This window comes from Phocoena phocoena, chromosome 9 (assembly GCF_963924675.1).
Source record: "Phocoena phocoena chromosome 9, mPhoPho1.1, whole genome shotgun sequence".
NCBI lineage: Eukaryota > Metazoa > Chordata > Mammalia > Artiodactyla > Phocoenidae > Phocoena > Phocoena phocoena.
The window spans coordinates 29,330,239-29,355,569 of record NC_089227.1 but is presented as its reverse complement, the minus strand read 5'-3'; the positions used below and the strand labels follow the sequence as shown (position 1 = coordinate 29,355,569).

At 40.8% G+C, this 25,331-nt stretch overlaps 1 protein-coding gene across 2 annotated transcripts in view; it reads right to left on the bottom strand.

Moving 5' to 3' along the window:
* The window catches only part of GRM3 (glutamate metabotropic receptor 3), a 235,468-nt gene that overhangs the window by 86,700 nt on the left and 123,437 nt on the right, over positions 1–25,331 (bottom strand). For both annotated transcript variants that reach the window (XM_065883527.1, XM_065883528.1), the window contains exon 2: positions 18,317–18,928. In XM_065883527.1, the coding sequence (XP_065739599.1) occupies positions 18,317–18,784 (468 nt within the window). In that variant the 5' untranslated portion in view covers positions 18,785–18,928. The remainder of the gene's footprint in view (positions 1–18,316; positions 18,929–25,331) is intronic.

Below are 25,331 nucleotides of genomic sequence, written 5' to 3'. Positions count from 1 at the left end.
GTGAAAGGGTCCTAAACTGCTGAAACTTTTTTCTCCCAGAGGGATATGAGTAATGAAAAGCTGCTGAAGGAAAAAGTTCTTGTCTTTTGACGGATAGGGTCCTGTGGCTTCATTCTACCCCTCCAGGATATCTGAGAACAATTTACAAACAAGGCAGACTGTACAAGACAGTGAAGTAACCATAGAATGATGGAAATATGGAGAAGATTCTCTGGGCTGCCAAGGAGCACAGTGAGCTGTAGCATGGGTGGGAAGATGGTGGGTTAGAATAAAACTGCAACTATTGCCATCATTTTAAGAGTAGTTATCTGATATACACACTACTGTATATAAGATAGATAATACAGACCTGTATAGCGCAGGGAACTATATTCAATATCTTGTAATAACCTATCATGGGAAAGAATCTGAAGAAGAATATATATACACATATATATCTGAATCACTTTGCTACACATCTGAAACTAACACAACTTTATAAATCAACTCTACTTCAATAATTAAAAGAGGGCTTCCCTGGTGGCGCAGTGGTTGAGAGTCCGCCTGCCGATGCAGGGGACACGGGTTCGTGCCCCGGTCCGGGAAGATCCCACATGCCGCGGAGCGGCTGGGCCCGTGACCCATGGCCGCTGAGCCTGCGCGTCCGGAGCCTGTGCTCCTCAACGGGAGAGGCCACACAGTGAGAGGCCCGCGTAATGCAAAAAAAAAAAAAAAAAAAAAATAATTAAAAGAATAGTTATATGTGTGTGTGTTTAATGAGGAAACTACAGCCTACTTTAGAAAAAGGAGGCATATTTAGTGAGCTAAACATGAGAATGGAACACTCATAAAGGAGTAAGTATAATCTCGATTGTATTTCCTATATTAGATAGCATGGAGCAATCATATAGTCAAAATTGTGATGTTCAGAGTTACATTAGAAATACATGTGCTGCAAATGAATGATAGAACAAAGTGTTGAAGTCCTTTTGTCATGGTGAACTGTTCATTTTAAAACTAGTTTCCTTAGATTACAAGAGTAAAAATGCTTAATGTAAAAAGTAAATACTACAGAAATCAGCAGATTATAAATCTCCCTTCCTTTCCCTCCCTCACCCACCCCAACCTGATTTCTAGAGAAGAATAAAGTTCTTTGCTTGGTTTGTGCATTTTCAAAATGTTTATACTGTTGTAAAACCAGTTGCTAATGTACTGGGTATTTATGTGTATATTTTCTCCTTTGATATTCACAACTGCCTTTTATGATGGATACTGTTTTCTCCATTTTAGAGATGCACAAACTGAGTTCTGCTAGATGAAGAAGCTTCTTCATAATGATATGATTAGAAAGTGAGGGCAAAATCAAGATTCAGAAGCAGGTCTTTTGACCTTAAGGACCCTGGCTGTCCTCTCATAACCTCCTGTCTGCTGTCTTCTGTGTGACTTTGAATCTGAGGTCTGAAACACAGAAAGACAGGAGGGAGGAACTGAAGCAGTGTTGTGGTTTACTCCATGGATCACCTAATTGCTATTAGGAGTGTCCTTTTTAACATAAAACTTAAAACTAGGGTTGGGGGATAGCCAGATAATTGTCAGCTGGGTGTTTCCTGTGTCATTTGCCTAAAAACTGGGTGTCTGAAATGTTCCTGACTTACTTTACTGGCCATATGGTTTCTTCTGTGAAACCATGAAGAAATAAGGGGACTCCTACATTGGACATCATTTTAAAAATAAAAGATCATTTTAGGATGGGGAAATAATGTGGACTTTTGGCAGAAAGTTACCCAATTATAGTTTTAGTAGGAGTGGAGGAAGGAAAAAAGATCTAGTTATATCCTTTAGGAAAAAAACACTTGAAAAGTCGAGATATACTTCTCATGGTTAGAAACTCTAATAAAAAGGTATATAGCTTAAGAGCAATATGAAGGCTTAGAAAATAATTCAGACAACACATAATAGTCTCAATAAGACAGAAGAGACAAGACCTCCAAAGAAGCCACTGGGTTGCTAGGCTCTAATGGGGCATTTGAATGTTGAAAGGACTAGTGAGAGGATGAAAGCTGTAGGTGTGTTAGGTCCTTGGGCAGCCTCGTGGACAATGTAAAAGATTGGCAGGAACCTGTGAGGATTAGGGAGACTAAAGCACAGAATGTGAAAATGGAGTGATTTTTGTTGTTGTTATTTTTTTAAAATTACATTTTAGGAAAAGGTGTGGTGAGAAGAGATAAAATCGCTGGATGAGACAGCTGGTTCCACAAGAGTGAAAGAAAGACACTGCCCAGTGTCTTTCTTGCTCCTAAGTGAGAATGTTTCCTAACCTGGAAATGGTGAAGCAAATATATGAAAAAGTTCTCTCACACCCAAGTAGGACAGAAGACCAAAAGAAAAGCCCATAATCAATGAAGTTTGCCTCCAGTTCTGAGTTCTGGAAGATATTGCAGATTAAATTAGATAATCATTATTAATAATTTCTGAGAAACCAATAACGGGAGGACTGTCAGAGGGTAAAAATGGAGGAGTAAGGGCAAATTCAGCAAGTACAAATCAGGAATAAATATAAATCAATAACCATGATACAGTTTGGTAATTTTCTAAAATAGAGTTTCCAGTAGAGAGCAAGCAGGCACTTAGAAATGAACAAGACAGTTACAGGGAATCAGCATGGATTCACTAAGAATCAGTTTCACTAGAATCTTTTTTTTTTTGCCATATGCGGGCCTTTCATTGTTGTGGCCTTTCCAGCTGCGGAGCACAGGCTCCGGACGCGCAGGCTCAGCGGCCATGGCTCACGGGCCCAGCCGCTCTGCGGCATGTAGGATCTTCCTGGACCAGGGCACGAACCCGTGTCCCGTGCATTGGCAGGCGGACTCTCAACCACTGCGCCACCAGGGAAGCCCCTCACTAGCGTGTTTTCAACATTAGTTGAACCATTTAGGGAGGAGTTGTAGCCACGGCCTGTGACTTCAACGGGTTTTGGTGACATTACTTGGACTCTTGTGAAAAAGGGAAAATGATAGGAATTGGGTGAAAAAGTTAAATATACTAAAGGAGAACAGCTTGGAAGAAAGTCTGTATGAGGTGGTCAAGTGGGATTAAATTTTTATCAATGACTTTGGAAAAAGATATAAATAAGCTATAAGATCATTACATTTTAGAGCTAGAAGAAGCCATGAAGATAATCTAAGCCTTTTGCTTTATAGGTGAGGAAACTGAAGCTCACAGAGTGAAGTGAATTTCCAAATTTTACACAACCAATAAGCAAAAAATTAAGATTAGAGCCCAGTCTCTTGATTTTTCCAAAGGTCTAGTCTCCTTCTCTGGCAATAAGGTGGTATTACATAGGGAGAGATGTATGTTTGTGGATTTAAGTTAAAATTACACAAGTGAAGAAAGGCTAAGAAAACTAGGAAAAAAATGAGGATACACATGCAAAGGTGAATGTTGCAAAAGTCCACCAAAAATCCAAGGGGGGCTAAAGTCCAAGAGGGATTATTAAGCGGTTTGCTCTCTTTATATATGAATTTAGATCTACTGTTGTAGATATATTATCTTCTTTAATCCTCATAACAATCTTATGAGGCTGATACTACCATTATCCCATTTTACAGATTGAGGGACTGAGGCACAGAGCACCTAGGGATCCTGCTGAAGAGCCCCTAGGTGATAGAGACAGAATCTGATCCCAGGCATCTGACACTATGCTCCACTTCCCACACTTATTCGATCCATTCCGTAATTCAAGCTCTTAGCCTCTGCCGTATGGGATTCCTCTCATTACAATATAGCAACGATATATTTTAAGTTATAGTATGTCTGTCTTTTTTCACTTGTCAAGGCACTAACTCCTTGATTGGAGGACCATGAGCAATCATTCCTTGTTATCAAAAGTATACTTTTTCAGGCTTCCCTGGTGGCGCAGTGGTTGAGAGTCCGCCTGCCGATGCAGGGGACACGGGTTCGTGCCCCGGTGCGGGAAGATCCCACATGCCGCGGAGCGGCTGGGGCCGTGAGCCATGGCCGCTGAGCCTGCGCGTCCGGAGCCTGTGCTCCGCAATGGGAGAGGCCAAAACAGTGAGAGGCCCACGTACTGCAAAAAAAAAAAAAAGTATACTTTTTCATTTGTCAGTCTATACTTTGAGATGGTTCCATAGACATTTGTTTACTGACTGACCATCTAGCGAGATAAGAACAGTTGTCTAAGAAACCAGGGGACATTTCAGCTGGGAGTTTGAAAGCTTCAAGCTATAAATATCATGATCAGGTTTGGCTTTATGATTTATGTGAGAAACACCAAGACCTTATGGCAGAGCCTGTTTCCTAGGGCCTGAGAGGCCACGTACAAGTTTTGCAGACACCCTTTCTGCATGTAGCGTGTACTATAGTTTTATGTTCAATGTTCAAACACCTTGGGGTATCCACTTTCTGGGTGGTTTGAATTTATTCCAGACTATGTTGTGCAATGTTTTCACTGTAACCTCTCAAGTCACAAATGTATTACTTTTTTTTGACTCGAGGAGAAATGCTTAAGGTGCTAGGCTTGGCTGGCTACTATTACATTTTCCAGTAGATGCTATGGTCTGAAATGAGTATTTTTGTCTTTGTCCCATTTTCGCGGTTTTAAGCTGGAGTCATTTAAGATGGCTTTCACCAGCAATAGTTGTCCACCAAACCAATGGTACATGCTGTTGAACTTCTGCTACCATTTTCCCATTATTTTCCCCTCCAAATGAACTAACTCTATAGGGTTTCTCTATATAGTTATTTCCTCAAATCTATGTGCCTTTGCATGTGTTGTTCCTTGTGCTTAGAATGACCTTTACCACTTGTGTGTTCAGTGAATCCATTCAAGGGCCCCTTCTCTGAGAAACCTGCCTTGATTTGTCATTTCAGGCCAAGTTGTGTGCCCATCTTCTGAGACTCTGTCACTCCTCTATGTATTTCCCTCATGGCACTAATCAAAGTGTATGGTTACTTCTAGATCATTCACTAATTCCTCTACTGGAGTGAAAACTCTGAAAAACAGGGAATGAACATTGTTAATCTCTGTTTGCTCGATGCTCCGTATTGTTTGTTAAATAGATGATAAATGAGTTGATAGCTTCCTGCTCTTTCATGTGACCTTTCCTAATTGCAAGGGTATGGTTTCTGTGGGAACTCCCCCGCCCCCAAACTAGCTACCCACCAGCAAGCAGTGTAAAGCTCCTCTCAAACACTACCTATAAACAATATTCTGTGCAGTGTGGATCCTTCATTAATCCTTGTCAAGTTTTCACCAAAATGAGACGACACATAGACAATTGGCTTAGACCTTGAGGTAGCTGAAGCAAAGGTTTTCATACCATTAAACCGATTTCTCCAAATTATCTCTGCGTAACTAACTAGGAATATACAAAAGGAAGTCAATATCACCCCAACGGGATCTGGCCAGTGCACCAATTTCCTTTGAGCTACAAAGGTGCCTTTTTGTCTTAAGGAAGACAAACTAAGGCCTTACCATGGAGCCTTAGTCCTCAAACCACATAAACCTAAAGTAGGAATCATATAAACATATACCTAAGGGAAGACTTCATCAGATGAACGCTTACTAGCTCTGCTGATAAGGTAAGGTTTTCTTGGAGACAAATGCATCATGTACAAGATACGTAAGCAACCGGACACACTCAGCGCTCACATCAGTTGCTCAGTTCTTATTCTTTCTTGGGAATGTCTTTCCCATAATCAGTAGCCAGCTGTGAAGTGATGCTACTGTAGGCATCCAAACCATCCTTATTCACGGCTGGGAATGTTGAGTTAAAGACCAATTTATTGGGGAGTTTTACTTCTCCCGACATTTTTCAGCAAGTCACGGGGACTCTTTAGAATTCCAGGTGTCATGCTTCATTTCAGTGATGCTTCGATCATGGGGAAAAAAAGAATGTAAGCTATGGGAAAGAGCTCGGGTAGTCTATTCTTTGAGGTTGTGGAAAAAGGGAATATGAATTGGAAAATTCAGAGTCACCTGTGAACTCCCACATCCTGGGGTCACTCTTCCCATTCAGGTTATCCGTGATGTATCCATTTTAAACGTGAGCGTCATGCCTTCTGTGGTGACACAGTGCCATTTTTTTTTTCAGCAGAAGACAAAAAGGCGTATGTACGTCTAGTGTCCAGTAGAAATAAGTTTCCCACTAAGGTGATTGTCCAAGAAACATGCTATCTGCAAAGCTGAACTGTGTACATTTGAAAAATAAGCCGTTGCTGCTGTCCTGGGAATTAGGAGACTTGATAAATAACCTCCATGGGTTTGCCTTTGCATTCGACGCTGTTCCCATACCGCTTTGGGGCTGTTTTCTAAGAATAAGCCTACACCTTTAATAGTTTTATCACACATGCAGTGCTGATGGCTTTGTTTCATTCTTTTAATTAAGTGATTATTTATAAGCCCGGAAGAGTGCTGTACAAATTTGACTGTACTTTAAACCATCTGCTACCTTATAACCCATGTTATTACCTAAAGCCAGTTCTAAAACTTGTGATGCTTGGAAGAGACCTCAGTGACGCTCCTGTTCAGATTGATCAAGCGGCACTGTTAGCTGTACAAAATCCCAGATTGGCTTGGATTTTAAACTGAAACTGGAGGTGATGTGTTGTTGAGAAACTGCCTGAGGAATTCAAGCTGTTCCCATCACATGAGTTATCTGCCCATAAAGGATGCCAATCACATTGTTATCACAGAAAGGATTAGTCACTTTTTTTTTGGACCACACTGCCTACAGCACATCTGGGAATATTTTACATGAAAAGAGTTGACTGGAGCCCATGTTTGAAGGTCAGAGATTAATCTGGATTTAGGAAATCATGTAATGGAGGGTAGCAAATGCCAGTTTTCTCAGTTTAATCTGCAGAAGCCACTGATTCTTACATGCCATGAGCACAAAAAATGCTCTAGTCAAAGATTTACACTGCCATTCCCATTAATGGTATGACTCAGTCCTGATGATTTTGCAGGGACGTTCCAGACAAAGGACTCCTTAGTCATGGCAGAAACCTTCATAAATGGCTTTCAGTAACCCTGATTTCTATCCCTCCCTTTCCTGAAATATTTGCACTCAACACCTGTGATTTGCAACTCAGATAGGCAGACACTTTCATTTTCTTCCTTTGTGACAAAGGAATTTATGAATAGCAAGGTTAGCCATTTTGGTGTTCTCATCGCTTATCACTGAGGCTGAACTGCTATGCAGACCATATAGGATCCCTTGGATCGCATTTTTCCGGGAGACTGGCATCATCAGACATGTCAGGTTCTCATCGTAAGAAACGCACGTTCGACAAGGGTCTGTCTTTCTCCCTTACTAACAGGCACCATCTCAGGAGTGACTTTGCTTCCAGCTAGACTTAGCAGGTACTTAGAATAGGAACGAGATGGTATTTTGCCCACTGAATCAGCCTGTATCTGCTCTTTGCTCCTTCTCCCCCCATGAATTAACTTTCAAGAGAAATCATGGAACTGAACTGGCTTGAATTGCAGTCTCTGACAGTAAGATCAGGTCTGTGGCATATCTGGTCCAGCGTGCATTAGTGTCTGCTAGTGACACCTGAGAAACGATGACTCCAGGGGTAACTTGACACCAACAGACCTGTTAAAAACGCATCCTTTAGTGCCTTGGATATTGATTTTTGACAATGCCTCTTGAGGATTTAACAGAGCCACAGTTAACTAATCCATATTTTTCTGTGGCCCTGAAGTCCCTTGTATAACATAATATGATAAATTTAGTCCTATCAATAAAAAGGCACTCCTATCCTTTTTGACTGTTAACCAAGGTCCAAAAGCTGTTGGTTGGGTAAGCGTGGGAAGAGCTAAGGGCTGTAGCTTAATTTAAAAAAAAAAGATTAGTATTTATTTCTGAGGTCCTTTGCAATAATTTAGGGCAGAGGGCTATATACCGTATTATTTGTAGCAAATAGAACTATGTCATTGATGGTTTTCCTGTTAACTGTTCATTACTTCAACAGAACTGGCAGGTACAAAAGCAAGTAGTACAAGCATTCAGTGCGTAGGACTGGAGCCAAACCAACCCCTTCTCTCATTAGCTGCATAAATTTAGACAAGTTATTTTCATTCCTTAAGCTTCAGTTTTCTCATCTGTAAAAAGGGATTAAGTAGTTTCTGGTTTATGAATTTATTTAAGGATTAAGTGATAACACATGTGAAGCACTTAACTCACTGGCTAGCACATAGTTAATGTTCGAAAAGTATTGGAGGTGATGAGAATGGCTAAGCCAGCAGTCATTCATTCAGCAAACTTCAATCAGTGCTCATTATACAAGGTGCTATTCTCAAATTTAGGTTGTCCTAAGCTGAGTAATGTATCCCCACTATCTCCTAGGAAGCTGTAGTCTCTTGGGGACAAAGAAACATAACAAGGATAAAATTTTGAGATAAGGGTACACGTACTCATACTAAAACACAGGTGAAGGAGCACATTCGGGTGAGTCATGGCAGGCTCCCACGTAGAAGTAACATTTAGACTTGATCTTGCAGAGAGTGTGAACAGTTATCAGGCAGAGGAAGGGAGAGGAAGTTTTCAGGCAGAAAAAAGAGCACAAAGACAGAGATGGGCAAATGCGCTTTTGCTTTAAGAGCAGCAAATGGTTCAATATTATCAGGGTACCCAGTGCCCTGTAGGGATTAGCAGGGTGAGGAAAAATAGAAGGACTGTGGCTGCACTGCTTTTTTATACGCTATGCTAAAGAGTTTGAATTTTTCTTCTTTAAGAGATAAAAAAGACATTAAAATTTTTAATTCAGGGAATGACATGACCACAATTATGTTCTAAAAAGGCCACAGTGGATGACATCCAACTTGAAAAGAAAGAGTCAGGGAAGGGTAATCAGATGGACGACATATTCATTCCGACTCAGGCTGTGAGTTCTTGAAGGCCAGGGACCTTGTAATCCCAATAACAGTGAGTCAGTTAATAATAGAAAGGACAGGATCAGAGGTTTAAATAAAGTTTGAGTCCACTTAAAACCATTTATTTGGTTGGTGGTAATTACTCAAGTACTCAGGTCTTAATTTGTTCTCCTGTTTGTGTCATTACAGGTCACCTTGAATTCTTCTTGGAAAGAAGAAGGTCATAAATAATTTTCATCCCTGGAGACTATAAAAAGTCTAACGAACTTTTAAATTCCTGGAAGCATCTCAGAAAAAAGAGCTTGAAGCCTTTCTTCAAGGTGGAAACAAAAAGTGAGAGCCAGGTAAGTAAACTTTGATAACAGTTGAAATTCACTGGATGGCACCAACCTGTCTTTATTGTCGCATTTCTTTAAATCTTGTATAAACACTATTCCTTAAAACGACTGTGTCAACATAGGTAATATGTGCTTAATGCACATGGTGGTTTTATTTCGATGGAAAGTTACTTTTTTGTAGAAAAATTCTGAACAAATTGTAGATTATGTGTTCCATCACATCTGTTTTCCACACTGGGAAAGCTTAACTGCATGGTTTGTATTCTCTGAGGGCTCATTGTGAACCTAATGGCAGCTACCCAAATTGGACGCACAGTGCTTGGGAGGGGCCGGCTAGCCCCTGGGATGTGTGCCCTGCAAATTCGACCCTATTAAGTGATGGCGAGTGTCTCAAGATGCTTTGCCATTCTGACCGCTTGCCAAGGAAATCTGGTCTGTGTTTGGAACGTAATTTTTGAAGGTGTTCTGCCTATTGTATTTTCCCCTGTGTTACAGTTCCCTCTGCGGGAATGTAAAGTCAAGGAGCTGGCATGAATCAAGACTTTGTCACTAGTAACAGAGGGATTTCCATAATATACCAGGTGGTGATGTCAAAAATAGCGACAGCACAATTTCAGTGTTCAAAGTCCCACTGCTATCCCGCCTGGAGTAGCAACGTTTACTTAGAGTTTACTGCAGGTGTTTTGGGAACATATTCTTAGATTTTCCAAGTCCACTAATTGGAAAAGTACTCTGTAAGTTTTCAACTGCATTTTTCTCAGACCAGTAAAAGCACTTCTATTACATTAACTCAATGGACTTTAATTATTATAAACTGCTAAGTGTTGGCTCTTTGCATATTGAAATACTGAGCCTGGTACATATTGCTCCATTAAAAAGACACACATTTAATGGTGATTCGGAAAGAGAACTTTGTATCGTTAAAGCAAAATCACAACTTTGTTTTAACTGAACGTGTCAGCAGTCCTACATCGATGAGCTTACTGATTAATCTGTAATCATATTATAAAACACTGGCTGATCTTTCAGGAATGCCTGTGTCCCTTGGTTTTCATCTCATGACCTCCATCACAGGTGTGTGACCACCACAGAAGCTGGTTCTCAGCCATGGGCCATTCTATTGCCCTGTGGACAGTAGTCCTGAGAGTATAACCTCTTGTTTTTCACGAGTAGTTTCCAAATAAACACATGACAGAAGGAGAATTAATTAAGGAATAAATTAACTCCAAAGCAAAGGAGAAGAAATAGTGCATCTTAGATAATTACATCTGGCGAGAAATTTCTACAATGAAACAGTGTTAACAGAAACATTTTTTTCCCCCTTAGCTATTGTATTTTTTAATTTTTGAATTTAATTTTATATTTTTTCACGTCTTTATTGGAGTGTAATTGCTCTACAGTGTTGTGTCAGTTTCTGCTGTATAAGAAAGTGAATCAGCTACACGTATACATACATCCCCATATCCCCTCCCTCTTGCGTCTCCCTCCCACCCTCCCTATCCCGCCGCTGTAGGTGGTCGCAAAGCACGGAGCTGATCTCCCTGTGCGATGCGGCTGAACAAAAGCATTTTTGAACTGCTCTTGCTGTTGCCTCTCTCTCTGTGATAAAGTCCTTGAACAGCATTGCCCTTTTTTGGAGGAGGAGAGCAGGAGCAATGGAAAGAGTTTTCAAAACAACAGCTTGGTGAAATTGCTTTTGCGTGAAAAGTCTGGGAAGAAAATAAAAGATTCTATCAGAGATAACTGTTGAGTCGGGTTTTTCTGAAGCTTAGACTACGTGAGGGGGTGAGGCAGTGTCGGAGGCAAGCTATCCGGATTTGAATGTTGTAAAGTGGTAGAAGCTTGAACTAGGTGTTTGACCTTCATGAACCTCAATTCCTCTTGGAACGACTCCTCTTGCACTGCAGATGTTAAAAGTTAAAAAAGCTAATAGACAATGTCTACTAAAATCTAAAATGTTTAATTCTCATTATGTGTGGACCACTATTTATTTATTTATTTTTTTTACTGTTTTTCGTGTATTTTCTCATTTAATTCATGCAATAGCCCAGTGAAAGAGGTACTATTCATATCTCAGTCTTAGACACGAGGAGAGAGGTAATGAAGGATCAAATAAATCTGAGGTAGTCTGCATCCGGAGTTGTAATCACTGAGCTGAACTTTTTTTAAAAAGGCACGGTAAAAATGTGTAGTTGTATCCGTGCTGTGATTGTTGTATTTGCAATATTAAACTCATTAAAGGCAGCTATCAGTTTTACTTTTCTAGTGATAGAGACACTAAAGATAGATTGGTAAATGGATTTCTAATGCTGTCACCCTGCTTTTCTTCAGTACAGGATCATGTTTCCTTCTCTTCTGTGTTAGCTCCAAGCGTGGTATCTGGCCTGTTCGACACTCTGCATATTCTTTATGTGGAGAGACCGCAGAGAGCTTGATTAGGGTAAGGATGGGGCTCTAACCTGATCTGCAATGGCCCTGGGTGCCCAGCTATGCTGAGTCTCGGGTAGTTGTCTCTGGGAATAGTCAGTCTAAGGACAAGTGGAGTGGAACCCTTGCTACTCTCAGATCAAAGCACCTTTTGTGGCACGCGCGTAGGCAGTGGAGGTGGGGAGGGTGGGGGGACTTTTGTCCCACAAGCTCACTTTGCTACGTCATCTGGCTTTTGTATCAAACACAGTTTTCTGTTGTAGGAAAACGCTGATTTTTCATTTACGGTCTTCCAGACTGATCTGGAATAGGTAGGTCGTGGTTGTGATGTGCAACCCACGTGTGATCTGCAACAACCATCCCTAAAGATTCACTTAGGGATGCCTTCTGGTCATGCAGCAGGATAATAAGCTAGTAATGGAAGTGTGTGCTTAGGTCGTGGGCGCTTGGGCAGCGTTTCACAAAAGGGATAGGGTTTGAGCTGAGAACTGAAGGAGAGAAGGATTTGGCAAGGCCTACACACAGCTGAGGGACAGTGCATTCCAGGTGGAAGAAACACTGGTCTCCTTTTTCAGGAAAGAATGAGCAGGTAGTATACATCGGTAGACGAGGAAGCAACTTTCCAGGGACACTTCAAAGGCACGCTTTCTGTTCGCACGGATCTAAAAGACTTTTTCTTCTTCACCTCCGTTCCTTTCTGCTCATTCTATCATTCTCTCTGGTCTCCTAGGACTTCTGTCGTCAGCTGATTCTCCGGTCTTACACTTGTACCTGTTTTATGTATGGATTTGATATTTCCTCATTTGCTTATAGATGCCTCAGGGGCTTATAAGATGTCTACTATTTATAAATTTTTTTATTGAAGTATAGTTGATTTACAATGTTTCAGGTGTACAGCAAAGTGATATTCTTTTTCAGATTCTTGTCCCTTGTAGGCTATTACAAGATATTAATATAGTTCCCTGTGCTATACAGTAGATCCTTGCTGTTTATCTATTTTATATATAGTAGTGTGTCTCTGTTAATCCCAAACTCCTAATTTATCCCTGCCCCCCCTTTCCCCTTTGGTAATCCTAAGTTTGTTTTCTGTTTTGTAATAATATTTATAAATTTTATTTTGCATGCTGTCTGCTTCACATTACCTAGTGTCTACATATAGTGTTCTTGCCGAACCTAAAATATATAAGCTTAATAAATGCTTATTTTCTGATGAAGAATGATTTTATGAGTGCCCTAGTTGTAATTAGTACACAGTCGAGATGCTTGATTCACCAAATTCACACAAATACTACCATAATCAAATGAAGTAACAATCGATTGGACTTCTTCAAATTAATCCTGATGGAAGAGAGTCTGTAATTTATTTTGCTTCGTGTTTTAGACACTGCCTTTGTAATCACTCATCCTAATAGAGTATTTTGCTTGAGCGACGTATAATTATAAAATTAAGAAACGCCCTTAAATGCAACATAGCTCAGATACTAATATGTTGCTTCGGTCTCCTCAGTTACAGGCCAGCTTTTCTTTGAATAAACTCCAGCGACCGAGGACTCATTTCCTTACAGCCTCGTCCTTCAGGACTATCGTTTCTAATAACTCTTCCTTATGTTGGCCCTGAATAGGCCCTGCTCTAAATCAGTGATTGTCAGAGGGAAAGGGGGATAACTTTGTAATTTGGCAGTGTATAGGAACATTATGGGATGTCACAATTTAGGGTGCTGTTGGCATGTAGTCCAGTGGGGAGGGACCAGTGAGGCTGCTAAACATCCTGCAATGCACAGGGCAGCTCCACGCAACAGGAGTATCCAGCCCAGTAGTGACAACGTTGAGACACTCTGCTCTAGGTTAAATTTATTTATCCACAGAAAAAGCATTATTTTGCCCTCTGTAGTCTATCTGATACTCGGACACAGCTAACCGTATGAAGCCTTTTGTAACCCCGAGTCCTTCAACTCTTTTTCTGACGCTCCTATAATAAGAACAACAATTCACGTGTGACCCTTCCCCACAGCCTTTGAATTTAAAGGAGGAATGAATCATTGAGGGAGGGCGACGTTTAATACAAATTGACCAGTACGGGTCCACTTTCACACTGTGGAATTAGGTGGAGGAGGAATAATAGAGTGGCAAGTGTCTTTTTGGGCCGTTCTTTGTACCCCATGTAGATAAAATCTGGGAAACTTACTGCAAGGGATTTAGTTTGAGTTATTCTTCTCAGAGACATGATGTGAGCAATGGGTGGCATGTCCAAATCCACGTCATGATAAATGATATAATGGCCACCTCCCAGGGTCAGGAGTTCCTGGGATGTGGCTCTTGCTAAAAATTCTGGAAAAGGGTCTGTTTCCCAAGCATGCGAAAGAGGTAGTAAGATCCTTTCAAGGCTCTCTTCTGCCCTTTTTATGAGCTATCTAACCCAAATACCCTTTTGTCGCTGAGGTCACTTTAACGCTCAGGGACGCAATAATAACTGGGTCAATTAATGCCTGTCCTCTTGTTGCAGCTGAACTTCGCTTTGGTAAGGCAAGAAAGACTGAGGAAATATACATCCTCTGAAAGGAGTGAGGAACATTTGGGGGAACATCTCAAGAGACATTTTTTTTGTTTTGACTGAACATCTTAGGAGCTCTAACTACAGTCTATTTGCAAGAACACAAGCATAAACACTGCTTCAAAATAGTACCATGTAGACAACTGCATCACTAAAGGCAGCCAGCCTGATTCTTTTCCTGAATAAATACTACTTTCCCCCAAGTGGGTGGATTGCAGGCTTATAGAAGAGAGCAGAATACAGTCTTAAAAATGCTTTGAAAAGAAGCATATTCACCAGAGGGGGTGAATAGACCCCACGTATATTTGCTAATAAAGAAGGATTTTGATGCTAGTTTTCTTTGATTACCAAATTTAAAAATCAGTCCCGTTGCTTTAGACAAGGGACCACCACAGAGTGGTTTGTCTTACTTAATAACAGTGTTGGGAAAATGTCCCGGTTTTCATCAATGGTGATACAGGTTAACTCAGCAAATCATTAAGAATTTCTCCTTTCACGCAGTTTTCGCTATCTGCAAACTGCCTGTTGTATGAACTGATACAGCAGAGGATATCTCCTCTGCTGACTTCTAGGAGCATTCTTCTTTAGTAGGAAGACAATGAGAGAAGCAGAAACGGGAGAGAAAAGTGCCTGCTGAAGCATTCCTACCAATAAAGCTATTCGGGCCCAATGGGGAGATGATAACGTCTAAACTGAGCCAACCACAAAAGAGAAGATGCACAGATTTTATCATTCTTGATCATTCTGTCTCTCAAGAGACAATTTTGTGACTGAAAACTCTGTGCTGTGGTTTGGGACTTGATGCAACAATTAGATGAGTGGAATCTTTGAAATTGTGTGGTGGATTTCGTACTAGGAGATTTTTGCTACAGTTTAACCCTCTTTTCTTCCCCCAGCTTAGTTCAAGCACAGGCTTTTTCCAGTAGATATTTAGGAAGTCCAAAGTAGTTTAAAATGGATGGCAGAGGTGACTGATGGGCGTGGATCTTTGCGGCTACCAGCTGTACACTGTCACCACGGTTACCAGACACCAGGGCAGAGGATCAGAATCAGTCCAGGAACAAAAGTATGTGAGTGTGAGGGGCTCCCAGAAAAATCCTCTCTTTGAAAATATCTCTCACTTGTGTACAAGAGTGTCTTAAAATCACCGTTAGGAATCTATTGCTTTGGATTGCGGTTGACTATTCTTTTTTTTCTTTTTAGGATTCTTATTAAAAGACATGTGTTTCACAAGGATAACACTCTTAAATTCTCAGCGATATAAGAGCCCCTAAGACCTCTTCGTTCATGGTGCTTAGCTGGAAGCAAGGCCCTGTGGCGAAGGGTTCCTTGGAAGGCTGCCTGGAGATCAGTGTGTAGACAGATGGCTCCACCTCCCTGCTTACTTTGGCCGAGGGCACCAGCGTGAGGTCTAATCAGAGCCTGAGCGCCTGAGGACAATGGAGCGGGGAGTGAAGCCCTCTCTCTCCTTTCTTTTCTAGCTCATCCCCTTACTCCTGTCAAGGTCTTTGTCCTCTTGCGCACAGACATCTGCCATATCTTTCTGATGGGTTTCCTCAGATCCAGCCTTTCATTTACACTGTGGCTCAATTAGCTTTCCTCTAGTGCAACTTTCATTCTCTCAGTCATCCTCAAAACCTTCCTAAAGGTCATTTCTTACTTTGTGAGCCCCACGAATGTATTGTGAATTGTAGTCACTGTTATTTCATGATAGTACTGTACCCACAGCCAGAATTCACATTCCTCGAGGTCAAGGCTGTGTTCTCTACGACTTCAGGGGTCTCTCTAACCCCTGCCACAGGGCAGGACATACACAAGGAACTTTATACAGATTAACTGATGGATGAAGCCCATGGGGAACCAGCAACGATTTCATGGGGCTGCTTGGCCACGGAGTTGTTGTTAGATGTGGCTCTTCCGCTGCTTTTTCCTGTGATTTTAGGGCCATAATAGTTACTGTTTATTGAATCTGTTAGTTTTTTGGTAAGGCATTTCCCACGGATTCTCTCAGTGTATCCTTTCGACAACTTCTTAAAGTGGATGGTTTTTCCTTATTTTACAGGTAATCTAGTAAATGCCAGGGTTGGAATTCAAACCCCAGTCTTGCTGATGCCAAAACCTTTTCCGTATAGCATGATAGTTTTGGTTTCTTTATTTATATTGTGGAGACAAAAACCATATCAGCATTTGTGACTTTATAGTGATATGGACCAGATAAGTGAAATAATAAGCCAGGTCCTTTGATGATTAAGAAGTGGCTTTTTCCCTTGAGAACAAGTGCAGGGTTTTAATAACCTACTTTTTTTTTTTAAGATAACCTGACCTCTTTTGAGGAGTTTATAGGTAATAAGAAAGTAAAATTAGATTAAAACTATATTAGCATAGTTTGTTAATTATTTTGGATAAATAGATATTTACACATCTGCTGTGGAGTGCTATTTACTGCATTGGGAGAAACTAAGGTCAGAAAGACATACCTGTAATCCTTTACTAGTGGTAATATTGAGTATAATATAAATATTTGTAAAATGTTTGGCACTCATCTGGTGAAAGTATTATTGAAGTATGACAGATATACATTATTTTAGTTCTCTCTTCTTAAATAGCAAGTTCCATCTTACCTGATCCAAGTATAGAAACAGTGGCAAAATTAACATGATATGCTTTGAGGTGTGCAGTATTTTCTATCCATCTAATGAAGTCAAAGGGTGTTTATGAAAAACCAATTATCCTAATTCCTCATAATATGAGTGTGTACACTGTAGAAGGAAAGAAATTTGCAGTAGTCATTTAGAACAGCACAGAATTGCAGGTAGAATTTTAAATGCCACGAATCTCTGATATAGAAATAAGGTTACTCCAGTGCAAATAGAACCAATTTAAGTGGTTGGCGACAGATACAGACAATGTGTGTGTATTATGACTTCCTTTAGCGCTTGGGGCTTTGATTATAGTCATTTGGTAGGAGGCAAAGTATTCGATATGTGACTCTTATCTTATGGACTTCTATTACTGCCGCATTCACCAGGAAAATATTGAAGCGACATAAAGAAATCACATAGGACAGTTGAAAGAGCCCCAAAGCACAAAAGATCTGAGTTCTAATTCATGTGCTACCTACCAATGGGAGTTTTCCTGAAACCAATATTTCTGGGTCTTGGGAAGTTTGAGGAAGATGAATTCTCCACTCTTTTCCACCTCTACTTCTGTGACCCTGTGAGCACTGCAAGAGTTTGACTAATACGTTCCTTCTTTCCGTAACAAAATGATGAGAACCAATTATCAACTTTTTATCTAGTTTAAGTTATGCGCTAAATTGTTCCCTGTTTTTTTCTCCTTTGGTAGTAATTATCTGGCTTCTGTGCATACATTTTCAGGTTTATACCACGAGAAATTGTTTATAATTTACCTCTGAATAAAACAATGCTTGGGGAAAAATTAGTGTGGAAAAGTATAAAGCTCAGCGATTTTGTACTTTCTTGTGCTTGATTGTATTGATGACTTCCAATCATGACTCTGCCGTGTATCCACATCCTTTGTGATGTAACTTAGCGGCACGTGTATTGTGGGTAAGCACATATTTCCCGGCTCCTTGATTCTGGGCAGAGCCTTGTGAGTTGCTCTGCCTGGAGGGATGTTCACAGCTGTGAGGCATGCAGAAGCTTGGGAGGGGCCTGTACTGTACAGTTAAATTTGCATTCTCTTGCATCTCTGTCATCACTCTGAGAAAAACATGCCCGGGCTAGCTCACTGATTCCAGGTGGAGGATAAGGGACAAACTGGGAGCAGAGCGACCTGCAGCTGAACCTATTAGCCTTCATCATCTCACTCCAGCCAGTCTTCAGACTTATAAACTATAATAAGCAGTAATTGTTGTTTTAAGTCACTGAATCTTGGGGTAGCTTTTTATGCTACAGTAGCTACCTGATATATCTCTAAACAATTTTCATTGCTAAAGTACTGTTCTGTCTGCAAACCTATATTATCAAAGACCCATAGCAATGAACAATTGCATGGCTAATATCATCCATTGATGAAGCTTTTAGGATATTCTCCTCTTGTTCTCCCAAGACATAAAACCAAAGAGGTACAGTGTTTTACCAGCAGCACTGCCAATCTTACCTGTATGGAAACACTGCTGTAAGAGCCGCCAATGACCCCTGCAATGAACAGTGGGATATTTTCTTGAATGGCATAGGATCCATCAGGACACATATACTCGGCTTCATCCACTTTAGTCAAAGAAGCCCTGACAAATTCCAGTGATTGCTCTAATGCGTAGGTATCCCTGGAGCATGTATCCAAAATGTGAACCCCCAGCTTCACTCCTGGGAGCAAGTAATTGTCTTTGTTAATTTCATCAATAGCAAACAACATGGCTTCCAGGCGTTGGATCCCTCGATCTTCATTGATTCGCCCACATTCTTCAGTTCCAGTGCCTTTTTCTTTAATAGGAAATAGGCCCCCTAAAACGAGGTCACCTTCTATTTTAATCTCCCTCCTCAGAAAGTTATGGTCCCCTAAAGAAAGTAAAAGTCCCTTTGAAAACAAAGCTAAGGTAAGAACTTGGAGTCTTGTCAACATCTTCATTAATCCCGTATCTGTACCTCTGGGAGATATCAGTGGATGGAACCAATGCTGTGCGTTAGTCCTCCTCTCTCATTTCCAGACTGGATCTTTGTTCTGTCCTTCATATAAGCGAGGAACAGGCTAGCAGAGGCTGTCAGCAAGTTCCTAAAGAGATGATAAAAATTAAATGAACAACAGTGGTAAAGAAAGCAGCAGTGATTACATTGATGGTCTCCATTCAGACCTTTGGTGGGATAATGACTCAAATTACCATCTGCTAAACACACATGGACCATTGCACCAGGCACGCTCCCAGCAAGTATTCTCGCCCAGTCCTTACAACACACTGTGATGTAGCTCTTAGTGGTCCCACCTCCCAGAAATGGGCACTGAGGACTAATGAGATAAAGTGACCCGACAATGTGTACTTAGAAGGGAGTTAGTGTTCAGACCCTGGGTTTTCTAATGCTAAGTTCACTTCACTCCCTCTTCTGAGTCATTTACTTTGCTATTGGTAGGGAAGCAGCTTGGTTATGAGTCTTTATTCCTTGTCTTTCAACTGTAAACAACTCCTTCTCACCCACTCTTCCCTTTCCATTTGGAAATAAAACAGAACACAATGGTAACTCTGTCCCTCTGTCTGCATCTCTGCTGCCACAGCCCTGTCCTCCCTTCATAGCTGACGTCTTCACAAGGATTGTCCGCAGTATTGTCCCCACTTGCTGTCACCCCAGATGCTCTCAGTCACTGCAGCCAAGGTTCTGCCCCCACTGTTCTAACAAAATGGTTTTGGAGAAAGCAACTACTGATCTCCTAGTTTCTAATTCCTTTAACCCTTTGTAATCCTCATTTGACTCGACCTTAATTGAAATCTTAACTCTTCTCTCCGTGTTCCGACTTCCTAGGCTTCTGTTCTCATGCTGCATGTCTGACTACATCTCAGATTCCCCGCCCCACCGCAGTCCTGGGCTACCTTAATTAGTGTTCACAGTTTCAAGGACCACTTAACTGATTCCTAGGTTAATTGCCCGCTAAACAGCTCAAGGGACACATCCCTCTGACCCCTCAGGGTCTACCTGTTATAAACTCCCCCTTATCTCCGTGAATGGTTCTTCTCTGTACCCAGGCTCTCGAGCCAGAAACCTGCACAGGAGAGCCCTTCCCATTTCCACCTTTCCTATTTTCTTCCCATTATCCCCAAAGTTCTGTAGAGTCTACCTGCTGAACATCTTTCAAAGCCACCTTCTTTTTTTGTTTTTTTTTTTTTTACCCACGAAGCCAGGCTCTCGTTATCTCTAGCAGGACCATAGCAATAGATTCCTAGGGAGCTGATGCCAGCCCCCAAAGCACCGTTTTGTGAGTTAGGGAAAGATAACCTTCCTCGAGTGCAAAATTCTAAAATTTGTTACTGCATAACCTGTAACATAGTTGTAACATCAGTGATGGAGAAGGTGCGATGCCTGGTGGCTGTCTCTTCCAGCTGGGGTTAGGCAGCTCCTGACATGGGCCTCACATTTCAGGGAGCATGGTAAGCATGAGTTCTGGGGTTTGCACAGGACGTTGGAGCTCAGGACAGTTTCATAGATCAAGCTTCTTTTTACATGATAGGCTCGAACATGTGCATCTTTTAGGAGTCAGGCAAAGCCCTCCGGGGGGAGCATGTTTTTTTCCCCTGGGGTCTTTCTAGGGAACTTTCTAAAATGCTGGTGCGGAGCTGTCTGGTCGCGTGCACACAGGAACCAATGGACCTAGTGTTGTACTCTTGACACCCGGCTCCCTGGCAGTAGAGCAAACGTCGGTCAGCACAGTCACTCTGTTTGACCACCCCCTTGGCCCCTAGGTGATGTAAGCTTATTCCATTCAGAGTCAGGTGAGAGACGGTAGCGCAGGGACTCCTGGAGCGGTCTCCTGACAGGGCACGTTTGCATGCTCTCGTGTGTGTGGTCATGTGTGCCTGTCTGCTCTCCCACTTCTGTGCATGACTGTGTATTGGTGAGGTGTTATGGAGGGAGGGGGGGTCTCTCCTGGCTGCTCCCCGGCTCAATCAGGATGCCTGAAAGGCACACCACTGGTGTGCTCTCAGGTGTACTAGGAAATGTTAGCAATCTGAATGGTGCTCCATTGGAGGAAGTGCTCTATCTGATGTATAATCTTAATTGCTGTTCACAGTGCCCATCTCCTGTAAATCTATACTGACTTCCCCTTGCCTCTAGGTTGAAGGATGGGCTTGGTCTTGGCATGCTCCGTGATCTTGAACCTGGCAAGCTCTCCAGTCTTTCTGTTCACCGTGCCCATCGACTTCCTGGGAATGCCCTTCTACACCATTTGTCTGGTAAGCGCCCACTTAGCATCTAAGACCTTACAGTCAGTACCGGGAAAGGCCAAGGGTTTTTTCCTATCTTCCTTCCCCAGTCAAATTGTTTACTTCCTGCTTAATATTCCTGCTGTAGCTAATTCAAGAAATGTTTTATGATTACAGTTGCTATTTGTTTCCTTGTCTGCTCATTAAGGATAAACGAAATGGCACAACTTTTAGGATTTGTAAGGTTTGAAGGAAAAAACAAAACTCAGCAAAAATATACAGACAGGAACTAGTTCAGTGTTTACTTCAACATTTCTGACATTTCTCCCTTCTCCTGTTAGCAGTGCCCTTTCAAACCTGGCTTTCCACATGCTTTCTATTCCTTTTTCATGGGGCAAGTGAAGGGCTGTTTTCTTGACACACACAAGTCATCTGGGTTTGGTTTTGTTTATTTAGGTGTGAACCTCAGCACTCAGGAGAGGCAGTGATTGGAATGCTCGGTGTTAACCTAGAGCCTCTCTGGGATATCTGCCACAGGGCACCAGAAAATCCAATAATAATAATTTTTAAAGAGGTTGAAATTCAGATCACTAACATTTCTACTGTAGTAGAATTTTTTTTGTTTGTCTCATATCAGTTTCTGGTCCCTCTTTGATTTTTATGTGCAATTCCCTTTGAAGCAAAACTGCCATGGAAGGTAAAAGACACTGTGATCATTATCGCTAATGATAAAGAAGCTGAAATTGCCTCATAAAATAATTGTTTTATGTGCCTAATAAAAGAGAATAGTTAATTAAAAGAAGGTCATCAACACAGTCTTAACCATCTATCTATAAAAAATGTAGCTATCTCTTGAATATGAAGGAAGTTTGACTACACAAAGAGTAAAGATGACCGTGTAGTCTATGGAAAGCTTAATTCTCGCTTAAGAGGATGCTCTTAGCCAAAGAAGACTTCAAATGAAACATCACATTATGCTGAAAGTAGTAGTATGTGTCAGTCTATCTGTCTCACAAGTAGAGGCTGTGTTTTATTTATCTTTGTGTATCCAGGGTCTGGCATAGTATCTGCAACCCAGAAGATATTCAATAAATATTTCTTGAAGGAATCCACAGATCCATGATAATGCTGTTTGCAAATGACTCTTTACTATTTTATTTGTGGCATAGCAAGTGGGAATTAAAGTACAGAAATCAGTTGTTTTATTTTATTACCCACCTAATCATCCCAAATGATCTTCCCCTATTATGCTCTTTGATGGTAGGACTGCCAGCAGGTAGTACTTTTTATACATGCAGGAGAGAATGCTGCGTTTGAATTTGAAAGTTGTAGCTGAGGCGGGTCTGTGAGAAGCGAAGAAAAATGTGGCCTCAAGTTGACCTACATTTACTTCAGTTTTCGGTCGGGAGAACACTAAATAAGGAACATGCCTATTTTCCTATTTCAGAGCTTCAGAGACGCATTCACTCATCAAATATTTATTGAACACCTACTTTGTGTGTGCTGGGCCATGAGCTGGATACCTAGGATAGAAACTTTAATCGTAAACAAATGAACATTATGCCTGCTGTCAAATAATTTAAATGTTTGGATATTTTTATACAGAGAGTGATGGAAACGTACTCATCTCTGTTTCTTCCGACTATCTCCACCATGTGTGAAAATCTTCACAATAAGTTTACAATTACCTTTAACATGGTAATTGTTAAGTGCTTGATTCAAAAAGCAATTCATGACATATTACATATATTACGTACGTTTAAAAATTAGATATACAGAACTTAAAAACAAGTTGACTAACAACGTCATGTAAAATAGTTTTCCTTAAGCTCTCTGACAGGGCGTCTTTAAGTAGCACTTAACGCAGTCTTAGAGAATTACCAATTAAAAATCAGTTACAGTAATGTTTAAATACAGTCTTAATATTTTCTTATTTACCTTTTCCTTAAAGCAGAATTTGAAATGACTAAGACTGTAGGTAGGGGCATGCATAATTTAAAATTACTTAGCGTTATTTAAAATGAAGCCCTAAGAAATTGAACGAACAGGAAATTAAAACTTAACATTGAAAAATAGACAAACACGCTTAATTCAAGGCAACTGTTTATCTCTGTGTAACAGTTTATCGGATTGTGGGAAAGGGCATCCACTACTTCTTTTCAGGTTCCTTTCATTATAAATCAGCCAGCAGCACGTTCCCCAGATAAACAGACTCCCTACTGCAGCCACCTTCATACGCAGCCAGAGCGTTGCAGCTCTGCACTCAAAAGTTCTCCATTCAGAGACGGTGAGTGATGTGTCCCCCATAAACAAGCATGTGTAGCCCACTCTGTAGGCAACCTGCTCACTAGTGTTTTATTAATTGGTGCATTAATAGAATCTTAGGGGTTTGCTGTGAATATAACCCCTGAAAGATGTGGGCAGGAAGCATTTCTAAATTCTGCATATGCTAATACATATTTTCCTTCCTCTCTTGACTTCGCCCAGGGACTTAGTGTGGGAAATGCAATCCAGTTTGACTCAACGAATAAGTAGTTTATCCAGGGGTGATCTAATGCCAGAACCACTCTTACTCTTTCCTAGAAATAAGCCCTTGAGTTGCTGAAAGGCTTCTGAGTGTTATCAAAGCCCGCACACCCAACAGATCTGGAGAAAATTTAGGGTTAGTGCTAGCATGTACAATTTGGCTATACATTTGATTATAAAGTTTTCAGCTGCCAGAATTGTAGGCAACAAGAGACATGGCCTTTGTTCTTAGACTACCATTTTCAAATGGGTAAACAGAGGCTGTAGCCATACTGGCGTTTTTAATAGCAGGACGTATCACTGAACCATTCTACTTCGTTTAAGAAATTATTATGAGAAACTGACTAATATGCAATCATTCTTAGCAGATCTAGCTTAAAATTTCTATTCCTTGTAAGCCTTCTGTATTACTTCAGCTGTAAGGTGGCCTAATTCCATTTGCTTAATTTCCTTATAGTTTGCGCTATGTTTATTATGATGATCATATTTTGTTTCATATTTATTTACATAGTTATTTAAAATTGAAATCTAACAATTGGAATTTGTTCTTCTTTCCTCAGTAGATGGTAAGCTACTGGATATCGAGGTCAATGCCTTAGACAATGTTGTATTTTCCACAGCAACTAATGTACATTATTGCCAAATGATAAACTCTAAATAGCATCTAAGTTTTTGAGAGATTGATCAGAAGACTGGAAAAATGATTTGGAAATTCCATTCAGAGAATAAAGAAGACAGCTGAAAAGATCCGTTTTATTTTTTTTCAAAATGATGCTATCATAGGTCAAGATTCAACTTTGGCACTAGAGAAATGTGGCCTCAGTAGCTCTGGTCTTTCCTTTAAATTGCTGATTTTTAAGGAAAAAATAAAGTAAAATTGGAAAAGTTGAGAGCACTTGGAGAAATTAGAAAGATTAGGAAATGCATTGTCCCTCTGAGAGAGATTAGGAGGAATGGAAAATAGCACACCAACTAACAGGTTATGTTCCATGAAAGTATGAATGACAAGGCAGAAGAGTGGAGGCCAGGCCTATGTATTAAGATTTGAAGTTAGGGAGGATAGTTCTGCTTTCTCTCAAGTTGCTCTAGTTTGAGGAAGCTTGAAATCCCACCATAAATAAAAGATTTCAAATAACCAAAGACTTAAGTCGAGAACTGGGAACAAATTGATCAGCCCCTTTCCTGTGAGCCTGTTTTATTCATAGAGAAGATTAAAGAAGCCCAGGAACCCTACGTGACTACAGTGAAGAGGGGGACACTACCAACTGGGATGATGGAGCCAGAAAGCGATGCTGATGCTGCCTAAAGGAGACATGCCTACTTCACTAAATGGCCTTGGACAACCCTCCCCACCTCACAAAACATCAGGTCTCCAATTTCCTTTATCTTCTGAATTTAGGGGGAAGTGTCTTTATGAGGTAGGAAAACGTTGACAGTTATGCTAAACTTTGGTCCTTAGGGTAATTGCTGGTAATTTACTTAAACAATAATATTAACTTGGGTTGGTCATTCAATATATATTATATTAAAGATTCATTTATTTCCCTTCAAAGTCAATCTTTATTTTTGTAAATATCAAAGGGTGGATTATTTTCCTGTGTGTGTGCGTGCATGTGTGTGTGTGTGTGTGTGTGTGTGTGTGTGTGTGTGTTGTTATTTCAGCTGTTTTTTCATCCTCAAGTTTCCTAACCCCATTACCAGCCTTGGAATTGGAGCCTCCCCAAAGCCCCTGCAGTGCAC